The following is a 16,513-nucleotide window of genomic DNA, read 5'->3' as shown; positions in this document are numbered from 1 at the left end:
ACAGCAAAGCGGCAAAACAGTGCAAAGCATGTATGTCTCTGATTTTAAGTGAATTGGAGAGGAGGAGGAGAGGTTGCACCCGGCCCCTCCCTCGTGTCTTACCTGCGCTGGCTTGAGCACTAAGGTGTTGCCTGCTGCCAAACAGGCAGCGCTCTTCCAAGCCAGCATCATCAGTGGGTAGTTCCAGGGGATGATAATGGCACAGACACTGCGAGGAAGAAAGACGACATCCTTAGTTGTCTCAGACTAACACAAGTCACTCAGAGATGCTTCCCTTGTCTTACCCAAGTGGTTCCTTCTTGGTGAAGGTCAGATTGCGATTTGGACGGGCCTGGTTGATGGGAATTGTAGAACCCTAAAAAGCAAAAAGGTTGGCCCTGATCAGTGTGGCTCAGTGGGCTGGGCATCAGTCCATAAAGCACAAGGTTGCTGGTTTGATTCCCAGTCAGAGCACATGCCTGAGTTGCAGGGCTGGGTCTTGGGCGAGGTGCCAATGAGAGGCAACAGGAGTGTATAAGAGGAAATGGATCCATCTTTGAAATGAGTGAATTTAATCTGCTCAAAATAGGTTAGAGATTTGAGGATATTATAGGCAGTTTAATTTTTTTCTTTAATCTCAAAGAATGTTCTGCCTCTTGTTTTTCCTACCTGATATGAAATGGTGGCGTTCAGTTTATAAGAAATAATATCCACACCAAGAAAGGAGCTACTTCTTTATTGAAAGAACTGAATCACTGGAGAATAAAAATACTTTTGATTTATTCACCTCCAGTCCAATTTCTTAGCATGGCAGAGAATGTTAATTGCCTGCTCAATATTCATTCTCTCCTCTGTCCTTAATAACAGAAACTCTACCTTTAATGGAGGGGATGGCAATATGCCCAGATAAAAAAAGCCGTCTCCCAGTTTTCATAGCAGATAGGAAGGGTCAGTGGAAGATGTAAGCACAAGGCATTGGGAGGGGAATGACTCGGCTCCAACCAGTGCCTTTTACCCTCTCCCCCACTCCCACTTTTTCCTTCTCTCTGCTCAGAATGTTGCTGAAATGGCTGGCACCGCAGTGATTATCATGAGACCATGAGACAGCCTCAAGAGTACAGATCACATGGTACTAAGCTGGCCTGGCAGAGAGAGAGAGAGAGAAACTTCATCTCACATACTAGACCTGATGGCCTGCCTTCAGACTCCTTGAAATTGAGATAAAAACAAACTTCTTAAGTTGGCTTCTCTCGTATATGTAGGCAAACTCAACCACAACTGAATCATAATAGTAATCCTTAGTGAAGCTATATATTTGTTTGCCACGTAAAATATTATTGTTGTTACTCAAACACATAATTGTACACTCTCTTATCCAGAACCCTTGGGGCCAGATGTGCTTGGGACTGGAAACATAATATAAGGCATATACCTTCTGTGATATTATCTGTAAGCTCCAGGAGGGTCTGGGCAGCCACCCAAGGCATTGGAAGGGAGGGGTGGGAATGCTTTTTAAATTCCTTTTATGTTTCTCCCCTTCTGCATTTCCTTTTTACTCAATGCTGGGAATGTGGCCATGATGGCTGGCACTGCAGTGATTATCATGAGTCTGTGAGTGGCATGAATTCTGTTGTTTAATGTAAGTTTGACCTTTCCCTTTTGCAGCCCCAATGCCAAGGGCAAGTATGGTTGCCATTTGTCATCATACGTGTGCCATTTATTTTTTATAGTCTTTTACTATAAATGAAATACATATTGTACTCATGTCTTAACTTTTTTTCTTACACCCAGACTGCTTAGCCCATCTGTGTTCGCTCTCTGACCTCTGTAGGCATTTGAGTTTGCAATCCCTCCATGGTACCCGGCTTCTCCCTGTACGTCCAGCAGATTAGATGCCCTCAGGAGAAATTACAGTTAAAGTACAAACCATATCACTGGACTTTAATTCAGAAAAACCTGGAGTTCAAATCCTAGCTCTGTGGTTTACTATATTACCATTCAGTGAATGACCCCATTGTAATTCATTCACTGTCTTCAAGCCTCCATTTCCTCACCTGTAATAAGAGATGGTAGGTCTCAGATGACCACTGTGAGGATTAGGTGAGAAAACCTGCTACATAAGGGGAGGCTCCGACACAGTGTCTTTAAAAACCAGTAAATGTTCGACCCTTTCCCTTTTGGAATGATCTGCATGGAGACAAACCACACATGCACCTACCTGGATTTTGTCGCACCAGCCAGCAAAATACCTGAATGTTTGCACAGACATTCCAATGTGAGTCTTCAGAGCCAAGGTGTAGACGGCGCCTGAATCGAGGGCTTCAATGGTTGCCAGCTCTTCTTGGTTCTCTTCCAGCAGGTCTGCAAGTCTGTGTGGTCAGTGAGAGAAATCCACCCAACAAATATTAATTCAGCCCCTCTGTCTACAGGGCACCGTGCTAAGGGCAGAGAATTCAGAGGTGAACACGAATGGACTGTGTCATGGAGAATATGGGAAGACAGACATTAAACAAATAAAGTTGTAAACAATTTGTTTCAAGAGTTTCGAGAGAAGCAGAGGAGTTGGAAGCCTGCACGATTCACCTCCTAAGTGGGTGAGAAATAGGAGAGTGATGGAGGCTGTCCGCGGAGATCAATGTCAGGAAACAGTGCGCATGCGGATAGCCCTCGAGTATACGGGGAGATGCTGGAGCGCGGCCCCCAGCCTGGGAGAATCTGTGGCCGGTGCAGAAATACCTCCGCGCCGACCACTGGCTGAAGAGGACGTGATACAAACAGACAAAATGAACGACACACACCACGACAGATTTCTGTTTGGTGTCCAGTTCCTGTGGGAAGACAAGTGCAGGACGATGTAATGACTATGAAAGGGTCAAAATTCATCTTTTTTCTCACCTTTGCTACATGTTTTCCTTTCGTAGTTCTCTGAGCTGCCGTCTTTGGACCGTTCCAAAGCCCGGCGTGAAATCCCCCCACCCCAGTGTTTCCTCCAGATCCTGCTCTAAGAGATCTTTTGCCCAAGGTCAGTTATTTGGCTGCAGTTAGGAGAAAACTTAATTTATGATAGAATTGAATTTTTCTTGACACACTCAGTTATCAAATGTGTAATACGCTTTCCAGGCCTTAGTCTTCTCCTTCCTTGCTTGTTTCCTCCACTTAAAGGAGATTTAGGATTTGTCTTTGAAAACAACAGGGTGCTGCATAGTCTCCATTTGTTGCTGTTTTTCACTCTCTGTCCTGCTCTGTCACTGGGAAAATGACCTTCATAGACTTCGTCCCCTGGCTTCCCTGCCCTTTCACTGGGCTGGGCCACTGACAGGCCGGTGGGTGGCGTCCCCAGAAGACCCCTGAGTGAGAAGCAAATTGGTTGGGGATCTGAACCCCCGGCTGCCTCACAGATGGGCTGGGGTTGAGATGCTGCTGTGTCCCCCACCCCAACCAAAAGCCACCATAGCATGGTCGTCTCCTATAGCTTTAGACTTTGCCAGATGTTATAACAGCCTCTTCCTCTGCCCCTTTGGACCTTTGAGTAATGGTAGCTGCTCCCTGTTGCTAACCCTGGGAACTTCATTTTCCCTTTTGATCTTGCCCACATCTTGGTAAATAGTCATTTATTGAACTTCATTTCCACCCTGGCTGGTGTGACTCGGTGGATTGAGTGTGGGCCTACAAACCAAAAAGTCACTGGTTCAATTCCCAGTCAGGGCACATGCCTGGGTTGCAGGCCAGGTCCCCAGTTCAAGGTGTGTGAGAGGTAACCGATCGATGTATCTCTCACACATTGATGTTCCTCTCCCTCTCTTCCCCTTTCTCTAAAAATAAATAAATAAAATCTTTTTAAAAAACCACTTCATTTCTTACTGGGACTTTGACTGATACAAGCAATAATACAAGTCAGGAACTCATTTATATGAAATTTCATATGATGTAAGTAACAGAAGACAGTTTCTATAATAGGTATGTATTAGAATGTTTTGAAGAAGTATTTTAAACCTTGGCAATGTTAGTCAATATCAAAGTTCACAGACTTGCGTTTTAGGGAAACTGACCTGTACATCAACCTTCCTCTTTCTCGCGCGTTCATTCTTCCCCACTCCCCATTCTCAAAGGCATCTTTGGCTGCTGCTACCGCTTTATCAACATCCACCAGAGACGCATAGGATACTTTGCATATTGTCTATTTAAAGGTGAGTAGAAATAGGTTAAAGTTGATTTTATAGCAAGATACATGAATATGCTCCTTAGACTTAACATTACATTATAAATCCAGAGAATTTTATGATGGAAAACCAATACCTCTGGTAACAAACAAAGAGGAATTATTTCAACGTGAAAATTATAAGCCTGAAATTTGGTGCTTCTTGTCTCATGCTGCATTATGGAAAGACACATTTAGGAAAACTGGACCGATTTCCTCCAGTGTCTAGGGAAGCTGAGTTTCTTTTCATGGGCTTGCAAATTTCCCCCCACATACAGCTTTTATGTGTAGGCGTGCCTCTGATGTGTACACATACCTGTCTAAATTTGCCATACATATGCATTCTCTGAAGTCGGTTACTATAGTTAACAGCCAGTACCAGAATTGAGTGGCCGAAAGGAATGCATGAAGCACATTTGTATCGAGTGCTCGGAGGCAGAGTGAGAGAATAAAGTAATTCTTGAGACTGTCTGTTTTACCACTGTGCTATAAACCAAATCTCAATGACCTCTGGTCACCGTGCTCACTGGGCCGTTACTCACAGAGCCGTCTGTTGGGTTGATAGTGTCATAAGTCTTTCCATCCTCAGCATCTGTGAACTGTCCGTTTATGAAACACTGATAGGGCATTTTTACTGTCATTTCGTTGACCTCCTTTGAAACCTGGAAGAGAGAATTATGTTAATGGATTCAATGGATTTCTGTGCTTATCCGTTTGATACTGAATAAGCAATAAAGAAGCTGGTTCACTTTTTTGCATGTAGCTGTCCAGATCTCCCAACAGCATTTGTTGAAGAGGCTATTTTTACTCCATTTTATGCTTCTTCCCCCTTTGTTGAATATTAATTGACCATAGAGACTTGAGTTTATTTTTGGGCTCTCTATTCTGTTCCATTGGTCTGTGTATCTGTTCTTATGCCCATAAGTGCCCATCAGTAAATGAGTGGATCAAAAAATGGTGGTGCATTTACACAATGGAATACTAAGCAGAAGAAAGAAAGAAGGAGCTCCTACCCTTTACAACAGCTTGGATGGAACTGGAGAGCATACTCTAAGTGAAATAAGCCAGGTGGTGAAAGACAAATACCATATGATCTCACCTATAAGTGGGACCTAATCAACAAAACAAACAAGCAAGCAAAATACGACCAGAGACGTTGAAATAAAGAACAAACTGACAGTAACCAGAGAGAAGTGGGGAGAAGGATAATAGGGGATAATATGGCCATCAAGGAACATGTATAAAGGACATATGAAGGAGGTAGAGTCAAGGGAGGGAGGTGGGGATGGGTGGGGCATGAGGGGTGTGGTGGGGTGAAAATGGTACAACAACAGAAAAAAAGGAACAAAAAGGAACTTGTCACTAATGCAGAAAGAGAAGTGAAGTCAATAGGATTTGAATTCCTGCTGTTCAGAAGCAGATACAAGATCTGGGCCTCAGGATGTGCAGGTTGGCTTCTGAGGCAGGAGGTCGGCATCTGTGAAGACTGAGGCTCTGGAGGCTGGGCCTTTACAAAGACGTGATTTTCTTCTGGACAACTGATGAAAGAAGTCAAAAGACCTCCAGATGATGGAAACACCACCATCTAGTGGCAACATGTGTGGAGTTCAGCCACTGCTTCCATGTAAAGCCAAGAAATTGCCTTTATCAGTAAGTTTCCTTTTACGCGGCTGCCATTTTGAGTTTTCTTCTTATGTTCTTCCCCATTTTCATTTCCTCTCTCTTCGTATGTGTTGCCTACATTGTGTTTATGTAGGATATCCTGAAGGAAACGTCATCTGAATCAATGTCTTCGGTCCTTGCACGTAGTCCAGTTTTCTAAAGTGATCGTTCAGGGACTATGCTAAGTGTTTTACATGCATTATATTTACATTGCATTCTCTCAACAATCCCATCAGGTGGGTTTTATCATTGTCCCATTTCACATCCGAGGAAACTGAAGCTTAGAGAAGGTCAAACAGCTAGTACTTGAATTTAAACCCAGGTTAGTCTGAGTCCAAAATCAATGTCCTTAACCAGATGATGCTGAACTGTTTTCCAAATTTACCTAAGTTTTATGTATGTATTTTTTAACATATAGGGAAGATTTATTTTAAAGATTTTATTTATTTATTTTTAGAGAGGGGGATACAGAGAGAGAAAGAAAGGAAGAGAATCAATGATCTGTGAGAGAAACATTGATCAGGTAGTTGCCTCTTGCGCACCCCCAACTGGGCACCTGGCCCACAACCCAGGCATGTGCCCTGACTGGGAATCGAACTGATGACGCTTCGGTTCACAGGCCAACACTCAATCCACTGAGCTACACCAGCCAAGGCAACGTAACTTTTATTTTTTTAAAAATGATAAGAAGTACTTTTGGAATAGTTAGAGACCTCTGAAAATCCGCTCCTTTATAAAAGCATTGAGAACATTAGAAAATATGGTCAAACTTATTTTTCTCAGAACTCAGGAAAGAAATCAAAGGCTTGTAAAAATCTATTTACTAAAAAAAAAAAACAGCTGAATTTTTCTAAGAACAGTGATTTGTGTGGCATGTTAAGTTTCTCTAGTCCCATCTCTTTCTTGACAGCTCTGCAGTGACTTGAAAACCAATATCCTTGCAACTGTGGTAGCGTGAAAATCAGCAGCCTATTGGCCACTGGAGGGGGAAATGGGTCTGGAACTCTCCAAAAGCTTCATCCTCAGAGAGTTATTACTATTTAGCCCAGAAGCTCCCTAAACAGCTTCATTCTCAGGGCCTGTCTTTATTTGACTTGACTTAGAGCTCACTGTGCATGAACAGCCTTGTGCCCAGGGCATTTGTCCAAAATAATCAGTGGCAATTGCTTAACATGGCAGCTGCCCGAGGCAGCAACACCAAATGAAGCTAACAGATGGGTGGTCAAAGAACGTAAAAGGAAAAACAGGCATGAGATATCCATAGGAAGCTTTAAGACATTCTGACACATTCCTGGAAGGACAGTAATATGTGACCAGGAAAGACCTGAGAAAGCCCTCATCTTTTACCTATAGCTGACCTGATATCCTGTGCAAGCAGGAAGTATGTAAAGACAGGCAGAGTTGCGAACCACCTGCTGGAGCCTTACAGCTATACTCCTACACACAGAGTCCCTCAGGTGAGGCTTGAAGACTTATTGGTTAAGGAAATTGAAAGAAATCTATGTCCAATCATTAGCTGATTATGAAGTTAACTGAGTAGAGACTTCACTGGTGACAAGCAACAGACCACAGGCTTTACAGGATTAGTCCAAAAAAAATGACAAACCACTGAAAAAGCAACAACAACCACCACCAGCAAGGACAACAATCTCTGTGACAATGTGTGTGTGTCAGGGTTTGGGGGGAGGGAGCTGATTTCCAGAGTGGCCACTTTATTATTTAAAATGGCTAGTTTTCAACAAAAGATGATAAGATATGCAGAAACAGGAAAGAAAGGCCCATACATGGCAGAGGTGGGTGGGGGAGCAGTCAATGAAAACCGGCCTTGTAGAAAATGAAATATTGCATTTATTAGACAAAATTTTAAACAAGCTTCTAAAAATATGTTCAAAGTGTTAAAGAAAATGATATTTTTAAAAAATTGAAGGAAGGCTAATGAATGATGTCTTACCAAATAAGGACTATCAGTAAAGAGCTAAGATTTTTTTAAAAAGAACCAAATAGAAATTTTGGAGTTGAAAATTGCAATAACTGAAATTTAAAAATTCACTAAAGGCGCTCAACAGTAGAGTCAAGCCAGCAGAAGAAAGAATTAGAAAATTAGATAACAGGTCTTGGCTGGGTGGCTGAGCTGGGTAGAACGTTGTCCCAACATACCAAGGCTGAAGGTTCAATCCCTGGTCAGGGCACACAGAAGAAGCAACCAATGAATGCATGCATAAGTGGAACTACAAGTTGATCTCTCTCTCTCTTTCTCTCTCATATCAATAAATAAAAATTTCAAAAAAGAAAATAAAACTAGACAATAGGTCAATAGAGATATCCAGTCTAAAAAACAGAAAGGAAAAAGAATAAAGAAAAATGAACAGAGCCTCAGAGGCCCATGGGACACCATAAAAAATGTCCCAACACGTGCATCATGGGAGTCCCAGAAGGAGAGGAGAAGGTAAAAGGGGCAGAAATAATATTTGAAGAAATAATGTCTGAAAATATCCCAGATTTCATGGAAAATAATAATATGCACATTTAAGAAACTCAACAACTCCACATAGTATAAACTCGAAGAAATCTATTCTTGATGCATTATAATAAAATGTTCAAAAGATAAAGAAAGAATCTTGAAAATTGAAAGAGAGAAGGAACATATCACATAAAAGAAATCCTCAATAAAATTAACAGATGACTTAGTTCCAGAAACTGTAGAAACCAAAAGGCAATTAGATGACATATTCAAAGAGCTGAAAGAAAAAGACTGTCAACCAAAAACATAATTTATAGCAAAAATATCCTCCAAAAACAAAGAAATTAAGTCATTCCCAAATTAGCAAAAACTGAGAGAATTTATTGCTAGTACACCGCCCTTCAAAAAGTATTAAAAGGTGCCCTGGCTGGTATAGCTCAGTGGATTGAGCCTGGGGCTGTGAACCAGAGGATTGTGGTTTGATTCCCAGTCAGGGCACATGCCTGGGTTGCGAGGCCAGTTCCCAGCAAGAGATGCAAGAAAGGCAACCACACATTGATATTTCTCTCCCTCTCTCCTTCCCTTCCCCTCTAAAGATAAATAAGTAAAAATCTTTAAAAAATTTTTGTTTAAAGTACTAAAAGGTGTCCTTCAGTCTGAAATGATAGGACACTAGACAGTGACTTAAATCTACGTGAAGAAAAAATGAGCAATGATGAAGGTACGTACAAAAGTCAGAATAAATGTAAAAGACAACTGCATAAAGCAATAATTATAAAACTATGCTGGTGAACTTATAATATATAAAGATGTAATTTGTATGCCAATAGTAGCAGAGATGATGGGGGAGGGAGCGGAGCTATATTACAGCAAAGCTTTTCTATACTATCGGTATTAAATTGGTATTAATCTGAATTAAAACGTCTTCAGCAGAAATGTTCATTGTAATCCTCAAGGCAACCACTAAAAAATAACCAAAAATACACAGTCAAAATAACAATAAAGGATTAAACTGGTGTACTAGACAATGTCAACTTAGTACAAAAGAAATCAGTAAAGGCAGATTAGAGAAGCAAAAAAAACATGAGACAAGTCATCTAGAAACAGATAAATTAGACTTAATTAAATTTTTTAACTTTTGTGTGTCAAAGGGCACTATCAAAAACATAAAAAGAATGCCCATGGAATGGGAAAAATTATTTATAAGTCATATATCTGAAAGGGTCTAGTATCCCAAATATAGAAAGGCCTCTTCAATTCAAAATTAAAAAGACAAATATCTCAATTTAAAAATGGGCCAAAGATTTGAATAGACATTTCTTTAAAGAAGATACACGAATGGCCAATAAGCACGTGAAAAAGACACTTATCACGAGTCATTAGGACAATGGAAGCGAAATACATAATGAAATACCCATGATGGCAGCTATAACAGAAAAGACAGACAGTAGCCAGTACTGGTGAGGACCTGGAGAACTGAATCTTGCTACACTGCCAGTGGGTTTGTAAAATGATGTCGTTTCTCTGGAAAAGAGTTTGGTAGTTCCTCAGAAAGTCAAACATAGAGTTACCATATGACTCATTAATTCTACTTAATACATACCCATGAGAATTGAGGGAATAGGGTCACACAAAAACCTTATACATGAATTTTCATAGCCATATAATTTATAATAGCCAAAATGTAGGAAAAAACCAAATGCATATGAACTGAGGAGTGGATAAACAAAATACAGTGTGTTCACACAGTGGAATATTACTTGGCCAGATAAAGGGATGAAGTGTTAGTGTACTGTACAACAAGGATGAACTTTGAACGCATTATGCTAAGTGAAAGAAGCCAGAGGCAAAGGGCCACATATTTATAATTCCATTTATGTGAAATATCTAGATAGGCAAACACAGACACAGGAAGTAAATTACTAGTTTTCAGGGGCCAGAGGCCAGGGGAGGAGAGCAGACAATATTGCCAGTAGATGCAGGATTTTGTCTGGGGGTGATGAAAATTTCCGTACTCAGATGGTGATGGTTGCATAATTGAATATACCAAACACCACTGAATTCTACACTGTATAAAGGTGAATTTTATGCTATCTGAATTATGCCTCAACACAACTGTTGGGGTTTTTAAAAGATTTTATTTATTTATTTTTAGAGAGAAGGGAAGCGAAGGAGAGAGGAACACATCAATGTGTGGTTGCCTCTCATGTGCCCCCTACTGGGGGCCTTTCCTGTAACCTAGGCATGTGCCCTGACTGTGAATCAAACTGGTGACCCTTTGGTTCACAGGCCTGCACTCAATTCACTGAGTCACATCAGCCAGGGCTACACAACTGTTATTTTTTAAAAGTTATAAGTGTAAAAACAAGTGGATAAAAGACAGTATTTGTTTATGGTATAGGGATTTAAATCAGCAGTCTCCAACCTTTTTGGCACCAGGGACTGGTTTCATGGGAGATAATATTCCCACAGACCAGGGGGGAAGGGGGAAGGCAGGGATGATTTCGGGATGACTCAACTGCATTGCATTTATTGTGTACTTTATTTCTATTATTATTACAGTATAGTACATAATGAAATAGTTATGCAACTCATCATAATTCAGAATCAGTGGGAGCCTGGAGCTTTTTTTTCTGCAACTAGATGGTCCCATCGGGGGTGACAGTCTGTATTTGTAGCTGCTCCCCAGCACTAGCATCGCTGTCTCAGCTCCGCCTCAGTCGTCAGGCCTCAGGTTCTCATAAGGAGCACGCAACCCAAATCCCTCACATGCCGGGGTCACAGTAGGGTTTGTGGTCCTATGAGAATCTAGTCCCACCACCCATCTGACGGGAGGCGGAGCTCAGGCGACAACTCGAGAGATGGGGAGCAGCTGTAAACACAGCTGAAGCTCCGCCTGCTCCCGGCCTGCCGCGTGGCCTGGGGGTTGGGGACCCCTGATTTAAACGGTTTAGATTTTAAACACCATAGACTTACATAATCCACCACTAGCTCTGCTTCCTGATCTTCTCCTCTCAGTTTCCTCACGACTTTTTGGATGAAGTCCGCAAACTTGGTGGCCATATAGACATCTTCATTCTGTAACTGAAGCCCACCACACTTCTGTCTGATCTCTTCAACCAGCCTGAAAATGAGAACCAGCTCATGTGTCTTGCATTTCTTAAAGGAGTATTATATTTTGCTTTGAAGTAAGACTTATGTCGCCTGCTTATTTACTTCCTGTGAGCTCTTCTATGATAACCAAAGAAATTGGTAAGACTGGGAGAAAAGATTAAAGAGCTGTCTTGAAGGACAGTGGCATTTTTTAAAACTTTCTACATGCCTAAAAAGAAAAGATATCAAGGCAAAAACATTTAAATCACTTGTAATAGAAGCAAGATAATAGGGTCTAATAAAATCAATTCAATTTTTTTAAAAAAGGAAATTTCCTAACTGTAAAGATTATGAGAAATACAAGTCATATTTTAGAATATTTTCTCTATGTTACGTGTAAGACACACAGACATTTGTTTGTATTACATAGCTAATATAGATGCTAATTAGAACCATAGGTCAATATAATTTTTGAAGTCTTTTCTAATTCTTCGACTTTTTTCACTGGACTAAAAATTAAATTATTTTAATTTTTTCAAATTAAAGCTGTTATTTGACATTTCTTGAATAGCACTGGTGTACTAGATGCAGTATAGAAAAGCCTGCCATAGTGTTCAGTCACTTATTCCCTAAAAGAGACTAGGTACCTTGGGAGTGTAAAATAAGATGATTATGGTAAGTCAGACACTCGAACGGGAAACGGATGATCCTGCATCAGTAGGAATGGATGAGTAGCTTGCTGGCAAACAAATAGTACTAACAGTACAATATTGAAATCTTTAGTTGAGCAAGTTAGAAGTTTCTGGGCAGTCGTGAGTCATAGCTGAGAAATCTGTAATTTGAGGAACCGAAACTGTTTTAAAATTTACTTTACTTATTTTTTTTAGAGGAACCAAAACTCTTGACTTTTGATAATGATATTTGCTCTTGAGATGATTGTATTTGATTCTTGAAATAAAAAAGTTTCATAAACAAAGACACCCCTGCTGCTGCAGACTGTGTCCCCGGTGCAAAACACTGTTCCTGATATGCAGCAAGTGTTCAATAGACTTTGTTAAATAAATGAGAGAATAAATAGAATATTCATCAAGAACACTCACTTTGTGGATATGAAAGATTGTCAAGAGGAGTAACATTCTTTAAAAAAATTTTAAAAAATATTTTATTCAATTTTAGAGAGAGGGGAAGGGAGGGAGAAAGAGGGGGGGAGAAACATCAATGTGTGGTTGCCTCTCAGGCACCCCCTACTGGGGACGTGGCTCACAACCCAGGCATCTGTCCTGACCGGGAATCAAACTGGTGACCCTTTGGTTTGCAGGCTGGCACTCAGTCCACTGAGCCACACCAGCCAGGGCCAAAAGGAGTAAAATTCTTTACTGTGTTTACTTAGTGAATGGCCAGAGTATCAAAGAAAAAAATCACCTGTGCAACACTGTCCAGGATTAGGATCCTGGTTCACTCTTCACGCCATAGAGGGGCTTTCCAGGACTCTGGCCTTTTCTATTTCCTGTGAACCTCTGTAGAGAAGTTCTGACTACAGGGCTGATTTTTATTCTCACCAGTAGCCTGACACTCCTCATTCTAGATATATTTTTACTGGGTACTTTGGGGGAACAACAAAAAAAGATTTTAGTGGGAAGTGTAATCAAGGTCAGGTATCCTTCTGGATCAGACTATGTAGGAAATACCTGATTGGAACAGCCCAATTCCAATGTCATATTGGAGGAAAATCAGCTAAGAAATATGGAGACACGTTTTTAAGGGAAACAAACAATTAGAAGGGTTTCTTCTCTGAGTATATAGGAGATACAAAAACAACTCTTGGTAAGCAACCAAGAGGAGGGAACAATTATATGTGTCTGACCATGGAAACAAACCAACCAAAAAAGGTGAAAAGAAATACAGTAGACAGGTAGGATAAAGTAGTAGCATTTGGAATAAAGGATTTAGGTGTAATTTTCAAAGTCACGGTCAGAATCCCTAGCGGAGGGGCATGAGTGAATATGGTGGTGTTTCTACCTGACAACGTCCATGGAGCTCGCTCCGGATTTGAAGAAGTCTGTTGAGTCTTCAATAACAGGGACGTTGCTTAAAATTCCAGCCCAGATGACCTGCACAAAGAGGGGAACTTTCATGAGGGACGTTCCATGTAGACCCTGGCAGAGACTGGCTAGCTCCTCACCAAACCTATTTCTTCTTCGTTTTGGACATATGGCTTGACTACGTTTCTCGGCGTCTCAAGTTAGATGCAGCCATAAGACTGTTCCCGAGCCTCGACCTGTGGGGATCAGTTGGTTGATCACCAACCCACAAAGCGAAAGGTAGCAGGTTCAATTCCTGGTCATGGCACATACCTGGTCTGCAGGTTCAGTTCCAGGTTGGAAAGTGTATGAGAAATAACTGATCGATGTTTCTTTCTCATTTTGATGTTTCTTTCCCTCTCTTTCTCCCTTCCCCCCTCTCTAAAAATGAATAAATAAATTCCAAAAAAATAAAAAAAAACCAACCCTGTCACCTAGCTAATGAATATGAGCGAAGTGACCTGCTTTCCAGTCCTGGTCCTTGGAAAACTTCCCTCACACAGTTCCCTGTGCCCTTTTGCCCTTCTTGGCTGTCTGGAATGGAGATGACCCCCAGGGTGACCTTGAAGATAGCAGAGCCGAAGTCCCTGGATGACTCCACTCCTAATCCTCTTGTTCCAGCTTTACCCCACATCCCCACGTTGACCTAAAACCGCCTTGGGTTATTTATGTGAGTAAAAAAATATGTCTACATGTAAATGTTGGGGATGGTTTCTTAGTGTAGCTAATACAAGAAAAGGGAAATAAAGTTCTATCTCTGCTTCTTTGAGTACTGATGGTACAAACTGCTTCAGCTTTTCAAGGTAAGAGAAATAGTAAGGACATCACATGCTCACCTTGATGGTCTCCGCCACCTTCACCTCTTCGGCTGTGAGTTCGACCACCGATGTCTCACCTGCCGAGAAGTACTGAGAGGCAGGGATCATCCTTCCATCCTCAAACTGCAGATTTCTCACCATCAACTACAAGACGGCAACAAAATAAGAAAAAATAATTGAGGATTCGGACGATTCCAAAGTGAAGATGGTGGGAGAAGTCATATATACATGTTATATAAGGAGCAGATTATTTGGCAAATGCAAACATATGGATGAGGAGCACTTACCATTATGTGTAAAGGACTGAAACAGTATTGTAATAATGGTAGCAGAGCCCTGGCTCTTGTGGCTCAGTGGATTGAGCCCTGGCCTGCGAACCAAAAAGTTGCCAGTTCGATTCCTAGTCAGGGCACATGCCTGGGTTGTGGGCCAGGTCTCCAGTTGGGGGAATGTGAAAGGCAACTGATCAATGCATCTCTCACCCACTGATGTTTCTCTCCCTCTCTTCCCCCCTTTCCCACTCTTGAAAAGCAAATGAATAAAATCTTTTTTAAAAACTTAAAAAAAATAATGGCAGCAGAAAGAAGACAGACAGTTAAGTCTGTGTAGATCTGTATAGATACATCTCAAAATGGATAATAAGCCCCTGAAGAACTGACATGTGACGTAGGCATTTGGACTAAAACCTATTGTAACTACCACCACTGCCATCCTCTGAACACTCATGCTAACTTGCACAGTGCTAAGTATGTACATGCTAAAGCCTCTAATTTAATCCCATAAATCTTGATGGAGGCAAGTGCCACTATTACACCCATTGTACTGAGGGGGAAATGAGGTTAATGAGGTTAAGTAATGTGCCCAATGCCACACAGCTAATAAGTAACAGAGCTGGGGTTACAAACCCAGAACTAGCTGGACTCTGGAGCCTACAAGCTTAATAACTGACCTGTCCTGCACGCCAGCAGAGAGTGTCTGTAATGTGGCAAATTGCCTTTGCTTTCTCCACAGGGAAGCTGTGCCCAAGAGCCCACTGAGGCCAGAGCCCACCAGAGCCCTCACTCCCAAGCTCAGGGGGGTGTAGGTGGGCTCCTGGTGGAGAGGCAAAGGCACGGTGCATCTAATGAGGACCACATCCATCTCTTTGGATCCTCCCGGACTCTGGCAGTGGGAAGCAGACAGATGGGATTACTCTCTCTGCTTTGTAAATGGAGAACCGAGACCCAAAGGGGAGAAGCATCCTGCCCACGACCAGTACCTGGCAGAGCAGGGATTCACATCCTGTTTCCTGATTAAATCCCAACCTCTTTCTACTGTATCGCAAAGCAGACTGTGCATGTCCCTGGGCCCATCTTCGGGAGCCTTGTTCTTATCCAGGCACAAGGAGCCAGCTCAACCCCAGAGAAGAAAGGGGCACAGATACCTTCCTTGAGCCCCCCCATCCCACTGCAAAGCCAGATTACCTTGTGAAAGATAGTCCCTTCATAGCTTGGGTTATGAAGGAAACCCAAAAAAGGCATTTTTTATAGGTGGCCATATTGAATACTCACTGCTTTTCCATCGTTACCAAAAAGCACAAGTCCGTTTTTGGTAACAACACCAGGCTTCTTGGCACCTTTAATTTCCAGCGGTTCCCCAGGAGGCACAGAGCTATGCAGTAGTGACGAGCCATAGAACGTGACCACCTAATAAAGAAATCAAACCCAAGTGCAAAGTGAGGAAGTTGCACCTCTGAACGGGGATGTACAGGCTGTACTCACTCCAGAAGAGCTGGAATTACCATTTATAATAAAATCGAGACACCCCAATGTGAGAGACTATATCAAACATCTGCAGAAAGGACACAAAGCAAGAGATGGTCTGCAGCTGTATCACTGAAGAACCCCCAAAATGCCCCACATCCAGACAACGTGAGTATACGTTTCTCATTTATTCACATTGATACAAAGGTGAATGAGAAGCTCTCACAGATGCTGCAGGCTGAAGGTGGGGTTTTGAGGGGAGTGGAGGTGTTGTGGGGGGTGGTCAGTGAGGGTGGGTGCGGAGTCTGAAACAGACTATTCCAATACAGTGGGGGTATGGACGGGAAGTTCAGGGTGCTTTGCGGGTCGGTTCATGGAAACAGGACTGGATCTAGACTCTAACCAAGAGAACTTGACACCAACTGATTTGTTATTATACTTCTGTGACTGTCAGCTCTCAGTTCTTGAGCACTGTGATG

General features: G+C 41.9%; 1 protein-coding gene across 1 annotated transcript in view; it reads right to left on the bottom strand.

Moving 5' to 3' along the window:
* The window catches only part of ALDH1L2 (aldehyde dehydrogenase 1 family member L2), a 51,621-nt gene that overhangs the window by 15,720 nt on the left and 19,388 nt on the right, over window positions 1-16,513 (bottom strand). The window contains exons 7-15 of the mRNA XM_037160592.2: window positions 15,843-15,977; window positions 14,311-14,436; window positions 13,413-13,504; window positions 11,277-11,424; window positions 4,720-4,839; window positions 4,029-4,156; window positions 2,198-2,348; window positions 285-355; window positions 103-208 (exon numbers count right to left, since the gene is read on the bottom strand). Of these exons, the coding sequence (XP_037016487.2) occupies window positions 103-208; window positions 285-355; window positions 2,198-2,348; window positions 4,029-4,156; window positions 4,720-4,839; window positions 11,277-11,424; window positions 13,413-13,504; window positions 14,311-14,436; window positions 15,843-15,977 (1,077 nt within the window). The remainder of the gene's footprint in view (window positions 1-102; window positions 209-284; window positions 356-2,197; window positions 2,349-4,028; window positions 4,157-4,719; window positions 4,840-11,276; window positions 11,425-13,412; window positions 13,505-14,310; window positions 14,437-15,842; window positions 15,978-16,513) is intronic.

The sequence above is a fragment of the Artibeus jamaicensis genome, unplaced genomic scaffold (genome assembly GCF_021234435.1).
Source record: "Artibeus jamaicensis isolate MK-2021 breed Jamaican fruit bat unplaced genomic scaffold, CSHL_Jam_final contig_233, whole genome shotgun sequence".
NCBI classification, from domain to species: Eukaryota; Metazoa; Chordata; class Mammalia; order Chiroptera; family Phyllostomidae; genus Artibeus; species Artibeus jamaicensis.
Note: the sequence above shows the minus strand (reverse complement) of the source record. Positions and strands in the feature narration are given on the sequence as shown.